Raw genomic sequence first — 7,893 nt, 5'->3', positions numbered from 1 at the left:
TGGTAGCTGGAGTATTCCTAACTCTTCATGAAGGGAATTAAAAAAAAAAAAGGTAAAACATAATTTTCTCGATGCCTTTTCACATTAGGAAACCTTTCTATTAAATTCTTCCTTCGCTATGTACAATCCTTAGCTAAGGTAACAGAGACAAACTGAGCACACTTTTCAAATCCTGTTCATTTCCATTAGTTTTCCAATGTTAGATGTTTTCTAGATTGTACTTTCTTTAAACAAGAACTTAAAAACTTTCTTCTATCCGAGAGCAAACGTCGTCTTAGTCTGAGTGTAAAGGAGAGTCTTAGAAATTAAAATACTTGCAATAAGAGAAATACAGCCAAAACACAATCTGGTTTTGACATCTACTTAGGTGTGTATACAAATGCTTTCATGCTCTGGTGATTTTCAGACTATACAATTTCAACACATAACAGTATGTGAACGCAGCACAATCTTCACTGTGCTGAAGGTAGTTTGGGACTACACGTTTACAACTGGTAGTTTTTAATTAAGACTAAATACCACCAGAGTATTAGTGCAAGTCAAGATTGTTTTAAGTAGAGAAACAGAAAAAGTTTGCTGTCACTAGCTGTGAACAGGATTTAAAAAGTGTCTTCCAGCATGACAGTATTTCCCTCCCCAAAACTTACTCCATAGACAAAATAAACTCCAAATTCAGGCATCTTTAACGTATGCCTGCATTCTGGATTTTCTTCGTGCAAGAGCTTCCTGCTTTTTTCTTTCAATCTCCTCTTGAGAACATTTTCTATTTTTTTGTTCCACCACAGACACTGTAAGTAAAAAACATGTATTAGGAGCCTTCAAGGTTCTTCAATATGTATTTTAACTTATCTGTTTTCAATGTTTGAAGATCTATGGCAAGAGCACACTATTCTGACATGCCAGGCACCCAAGTTAAAAATGGCTCATCCATCCTGTCCCCAAGGCAGGAAGGGGGGATAAGATGCATGACCTTTGTAGTGCTACCGATTACTACCTCCCAATGAAAATCCTGGGATGCAGACATTTGCTTCAAGGAAATTTTACTTGGCTGCCCTTCAGGTGAACCTTGTGACATCAGGAGTCAACACAGGAGATGGCGATGGGTTAAGAACATTAAGGCTATCAGAGTGAAAAGGGCTCTACAATTTAGTGAGTTAGGCAGAGATATGGGCATGGAGATGGTATAGACACAGGGGTCAGATACAGTACAGGTGTCACACAAATAAAGCCAGAAAGGTTGAAAAAAGGTCAAAAGTAGCAATAAAAATTGGCAAAGGAGACAGGAACATGATAGCTAGCCATAGTATTTTATATGTTGTGATACACAACTATAAATTCCCATACAATAAAATCCTGACCTCAGTGCAACCAACAGGAACACTCCCTGCACATATCAAGAATTTTACTGGTTTTATACACCAATTTCCAATTAATGTATTTTTAATAAGTAGTCTTTCAAAGTGAATAAATAAAACAAAGGGTCTATTTGCTTCTTAGAAAAAGAGATGCCCATGAAAAATTACGTATCAGTTTTTGAAAGCATTACTTAACATCAATGTTTTTGTTTCACCAAAAATTGAAGATAAGAACAGTTACTGTTTATCTGTAAAGAAAATCTATACTATTCTTCGTCATTCCTTTATTCTCTGGAACATTCTGGAGAATGACGAGTTATCTCTCCCCTCCCTTCCCCCTTAGCATCCGAAATGGCTACTTTCCATTTATGTGCTTCTTTGCTGGGGAAGTAACACACATAAAATACTGATTCTTCAAAAAATGCTGGCTGATTTTTTGCAGGAATTAATTTTTTTGTTGTTTTTGTAACAGTGCTTCCTGAAAATCGAGGTTGATATAGTACACCAAAAAGCACGTCTTATCAAAATTACTACTGATTAAAACTTCACCAAGCCTTGAGATAAGTAAAAACAGGACTGACTGGCACTTGACTGGTTCTGCATTTCCATAGCAAGTAACAGCAGTGCACGGAGTATTACAGACTGTCGCTTGATGATGGAAAAGTGACTGACCTCCCCTCTAGGTGAAAGAAAATGTTAGTGTTTAGACTGGTAACACAAGAATATTTCACTGGCAATTTTAGCCACAGAGCAAACAACAATACAGGCTGAGGTTTCAGAACCACTGAATGATTTGAGGTTCCAGTTTCCAGGTGTACAACAGTAAAAAGAAATTGGCATCCTGCATCACCTGCTACGTTCCTCCCCTGCCCCACCATTAACTGGGGTTTTACGAATCACAACTGAGGTAAGTAACAACTAATGTTTGTCAAATTGAGCTATAAATTAAAGCACAGATTCACACTACAATATTTAATACCTATCAAAATAGTAGTGTTTTTAAATACCAATTTAAGAATATGGTAAGCTGAGTGCTGCCATCAGCCTATACTTGATCCTAGTGATTCTGAGTGTTACTGGAGAGAGAAGTGGAATGAAAATGGGAAACAAAAGTCTTTTAATCTAGGAATTCAAGAGATGCATCAGCACAATTTTATTTTGGAGAAAATAATCTCCAGATTTTCATTAGAACATTTACTAACACCTAAACTGAATACTGATGCCTATTCTAAATTGCAATACAGCATAAATTTTTCTGGCATTCGGATTACAGTACGAAAACAAGCAAAACCAGTACAACAAGGACAAAATAGGGACCAATACCTGATGTTGGCAGTGCTGAAGACTCTGAAAGGTGCCTCTTGAAAGGTGATTTCTTACTGTCAAGCTTGCTGTGCAAAGTCACATTCACCTGATTCTTGCTTCCTTCCAAACCCTGCAGAGTAATTCCAATGCCAGAATGACACCCTGGATTTTCAGACCCTACATGAAGAGCACCCTGAAAATTGTTAGTCTTTCGGAACTTAAACTTTGAAGGCATAAGTGATGTTTTGTTACTAGAACTATTATTGGGCATCTTCCCCATATTATACAAAAGATCTGGGCTGTCTAGTGTTTTGCTACCAAAAATGTTTACTGCATTAACAGGACTTACTTCAGAACCAGTCTCTCCTGCCAGCACAGAATTTGACCTGTACCATTTTCCTGCAACAGTCTTTGTAGCATCTTCAGAAGCAGCCTGATGACAGCTTTTAGACAGTGTGTATTTACATTCCGTGGAAGTACCCAAGACCACAGTTTGAGGACTTGAGACATTTTTACAATTCACTATGTGACCTGTTGTGGCCAGCCCATGTGGAACCTTTGACAAATTCCTACAGGAGTCGTTTAGTGAGAAAGCATCCCGTTTTGCATTTGGTTTTTGTGCCAAGAGATCAGGTAGTCCTTGTTTAGATGCTGGGAAGCTGTTATCAATATTTGATCTGGAATTAATACTGGATCCTTGTATAGGTTTAGCTCTTTCATTTCCTTGTTTAACATCTTGGCTCTGAGTCTGCTTTTCTATATCATCACACACCTGATACAGCAATTCATCATCCGCACAGTTTGCATCCCAAAGACTACTGGATTCACAAAACATATCTAGTATCTCATCAGAGAATTTTGGTTCATTCCAGTCATCAAATGATATAGGACACTTCTTTGGTATTTCAACTTGATTTAAGTGACCTGCATTAGCTTGGTTAACCACTTTAGCTAGATCCTTAGGTTTCGTATTTGTAGAAACACTGGATGATTCACAGAAAATACTGTGTGTGTTATTCCCAGGTTTTCCAGACCATTGTGTGTAAGGATTACATCTTGAAGGAAAAACAGGAAGAGGGGAACTTTTAGGCTGGATAGTTTCATTTCCATTCTTCACTTCAGATCGCAATGAAACAGGAATATAGTTCAAACCACTATTTTGGACATTTTTCCAAGCAGGATTTATTTTATCTGGTTTAATGTCACTTTTGCCATGAAAGGGTATGGTCTCTGTCTTCGAGTTTTGTGTTTTATATGGCTTTTGTAAAGGAAGAGATTTTACAGCATTTTGTGTGTTTTTACTAGGATGTTTCAAAGGTGAAAACTGCAAACTGTTAGACTTGTGTACACTCCCCAAGCAAGTATCTGAACTGCAGCTACTTCTTCCGTTAGTTCTGCCAGCATCACTGAAACCACTCACAGATGGATTTATAGGAATTGGTGGTGCTTCTTCAGTACTAATCAATTCAGGATTTTGGGTTATTTGCATCACAAAAGAGTCATCTGCCAAAAAGTCTGTATCCCAGTCATCAAAGTCATTAACTGCTCCATCAAGCTTACTGGAAACCCCCAACTGAGGCTTCAAAGAAGGATTTTTTTTGGTCAGTGTGTGAGTATCAGATTTTGGAAGAGTCTGGTTCACGCTTCCCAATGCACATGGAGTATTTTTTCTAATTTGCTCAGGAAGGCGTTCCTCCTCCAAGGTGCTTTTATTTTCATGGAAACTATTATTTAAAGAAATATCTGATAGTCCTTGGCTCAATTGTCCACTACACTTCTGGGTAGAGCAGTCAAAAAGAGCATGAAGGGCTACTTCAGCCTCAAGGTCTACAGATTTCTGACTGCTAGACTGACAGGGCTCTGCAGCAGGGATGCCGGTGCTCTGTCCAACTGGTTTCAGGGACAGAGCAGTATCTGCTTCAGAAACTTCACCGAGGAGTGATTTCAGGTTCTTCCTATTTACTTCATCTTTTAAAGACTCTGAGGCAGTCTGGATGACGTCATGACCAAGCTTCTCTTGTTCCTGAACAGCATCTAGCTCTACTAGGTTTTTATCAAATTCCTTCGCCAATTTCATGAGTTCCTCTTCAGGATTTTTAATTTTAAGATCTCTAGATTAAAAAACAAAACAAAACAAAATAGAAAGTCAGCCCTTCTGAAAAGGTTTAATGAAGCTCAACAGAATGACTGTATAAGCTGTTTATTCCCTAGTTTTAACAACTACGAAGAGTATGACTGAATCCCACCACTTTCAATGCACTGTTAACATGCAATCTTTCTGATAATTCCCAAGAAATACCCATTAAGAAGAGACAGCAAGCCCAAAGTTAAAAACATCATGTACACTAATGTACAATTACATGGTTCACTGTGCGTAAGGGAACACCACATACCCTTTTTTTAATGAAAGCCCAGCTGTGATGGGCAAGACAAAATTGTAACTTACCTTGTACAACTTAACTTTGTCCTAGCTCGCACTTTTACTACTCCAGGTGTACAAGGAATAGCATCCTCACCAATCCATGTCCCTAAAAGGGAGCCTTCATTACAGGCTGCTTTTTCATCCTGAATGATTAGATTTGTAATGTTTAGCAATTTGATTTCAGATAAAGATTGAACTAGACACACACCCTGCATTAGTGAAAGTTACTGCATCAATTAAACTGGATCAAATCTGTTGAAAGCCACAGATAAGAGCTAAACCAGTACAAGTTCGGTAAAGACAGGAACCTCAATTAAAATAACTGAAATTTACTTTGATGCTCAAATCTATACTCCATTTACTTCAGGATTACACATAATCTGCAATATTCATGTTACGAGCTGTGATCTAGTTTACTTTAGTATACTCCTAGGGAGCTGGTTCAGATACATGGTCTTTATCCACTTAAAGCAGCATTAACAGATCAGAGAATTTGAAAGAAATCATATTCTGTATGCTTCCAGGAAAAAAAGATCCTGACTTCTTCCATTACAACTCATTTATACAAGAAGCCTTTATACAGAAATAAATTAAGCTTAGAAATTAAATGAAGTTGTTTCACAGCTTCAAAGTTGAGCATTGGATTTGAATTCTCAAACCTAAAGAGATACAATATCGCAGAGTTAAATTGTCTAGAGGGCCAGAGCCATGGGATGTAGGAAATTACTGCATATAAGCAGGCAAAACTAATTTGAACTTTACTAACTACCAGGGTAGTTTGGGGTAGGTTTTCTTTTTATATTTTTTTTTTAATTGTTATTATTTTAAGAAAAAAGAACAAACAACAGATAGTTGCAAACACTGGTATTATTTAAGACAGGGCTGTAATCATGTAAAAGGAAGGAAGTAGCATCCCTTACCAGTGATTTTCTAATTCTTAAGTATAATTTCTCACAAATACGCCAAACAGTGAATAAATTTGAAATGGCCCTGTCAAATAGGAATATTCTGCAAGCTAAATAACTGCTTTAGGAATGACATGTTCTCTTCTTGCACTTAAAAAGCAAAGAATAACGCAATACTCTTATTTTCACTTTCCAGGCTGTGGACATCAGGTTCACAGCAAAAGGGAGACAACAAGAACATAGATTTAAGGTAAAAAGGCAAATTTCATAGAATAACGAAGCAATGTTACTATATTTATATTATTGTGAAGTCTCTGTCTCAGCTGAGTCTTATATTCTTGTACTTCAGCATTTAAGCCCATTCAAAACTCTTAAAAACAACTGTCAAGTAAGCAGTATGTGAAGAAACTTTACCTTTTAATGGATGAGCAATTAAGGATAAATAAACACACTACTGTAACTAAACCCGAGCCTTCACTAAGGCTGTAGCACTGTTCTGTCTGATGACTGCATACATATTGTTTTAGGAAGTAAAAATTACCTGAGGAGCAATACGATTAACAATGTCCGAGATTTCTACTGCACATCTACTGGTAGACTGTTTGGTTTTCCCAGTGCCTATGAAAACAAACATAAAACCTTCTTAAGAACTGCAAACCAGTTCAATTTATGAAGTGCAGTATATGTCAAATAATTCAAGTATGTGTTAAAATCAGAGCTCGACTCACACTACATTGAAAGAATTACAGGTTATTTATGGATTTTTAACAAAAATAAAACCAATCAATCTACTCATGATAACAGAAAGCGACCTTTTCCCCAAGAAATTTGGTAACTTTTAGTGAACTCCCACTGCATGCCTCAAATAGGCCCATTGAATTCTGGATTTTGTTAACATTACCTAGTCTGTGTGTAATTGGTGAATGAGGATCCCAAAAGATCTCTTGCTGTACATCGGTGTCATTAACAGGAGAGCTGAAAGTAGGTATTCGGGATTTCCTACTCAATGATCTCTTTGGTGTTTTATGTAAACATGACTCTGTGTGAACAGGGAGATGATTCTCATTAAAAACAACAAATAAAAGGCCAAAATAACTTAGAACATACAACAGGAGAAGGCATAAAATGCTTTAGGAACTTAAAGTTAGGAAAATCAAGTTCACACTTAGTAACATTACTTACAACAGGAATATTGTTCACAATGATACATTTAATGTAGAGTATGACTCTTATCTGTCAGTTACATCACAACAGAGATAACAGAGCATAACAGCTCTGACAGCTATACACTCAACACCTGACATAAGGGTGAGAACTGTCAATCCTACTACTTGAGAGAATATCGATTTCAGCTTATGTGGAGAGATAAACTATGTATTCCTATATGAGAGAATCTTTTGTATTCTTGCTTGCTCTGTGTGTTTCACGCAGACTCTGATTTGGGTCACAACTTTAATGGGCCCCCAAACTGTTCTGGGTCACAACCTACCTTTGTCTAGGCTTCCCCCACTGGGCCAGTCAGCTAGGGCTGTTAAAAGCAGTTATATAGCTATTCTAAGCCAACGTGTGGCCGTCTCGTATCACTAAGTGAACTGAACACACTGTCTGAAGCTCAGCTATAGCCACCCCTGCCCTTTAGAAATGACGCTGGAAGCCTACAGAAATAACTTTAAAAGATGCAGTTGCTACGTGGAAAGCATCATCGGAGACGCTCTGCCCTTCAGCACTTAGCACGGCCACGCTTTATCCTCTCCTCGAGTGGATTAGCGTCCTCAGCCAGCTCTAAGTATCCGCCGCGGGAAGATGCTCTTCATCACTCCTTGACAAGAAGAGCCCCTTCCCCAGGCACACAGGCGGGGGAGGGCGGGGGGTTCACCGCACCGGCCCCCTCCTCACGGGCAGGGCC

General features: G+C 38.1%; 1 protein-coding gene across 1 annotated transcript; it reads right to left on the bottom strand.

The window, feature by feature from the left end:
* Positions 1-672: 672 nt before the first annotated feature.
* On the bottom strand, positions 673-7,026 carry ETAA1 (Ewing tumor-associated antigen 1; the record flags this gene model as incomplete). Its single annotated transcript, XM_010014310.1, has 5 exons — positions 673-788; positions 2,679-4,771; positions 5,107-5,225; positions 6,529-6,605; positions 6,889-7,026. Coding segments are annotated over 5 exons (2,543 nt in total), but the record flags the coding sequence as incomplete, so codon positions are not given.
* Positions 7,027-7,893: the final 867 nt, after the last annotated feature.

The sequence above is a fragment of the Nestor notabilis genome, unplaced genomic scaffold (genome assembly GCF_000696875.1).
Source record: "Nestor notabilis isolate BGI_N333 unplaced genomic scaffold, ASM69687v1 scaffold2720, whole genome shotgun sequence".
Classification (NCBI taxonomy): Eukaryota; Metazoa; Chordata; class Aves; order Psittaciformes; family Psittacidae; genus Nestor; species Nestor notabilis.
Note: the sequence above shows the minus strand (reverse complement) of the source record. Positions and strands in the feature narration are given on the sequence as shown.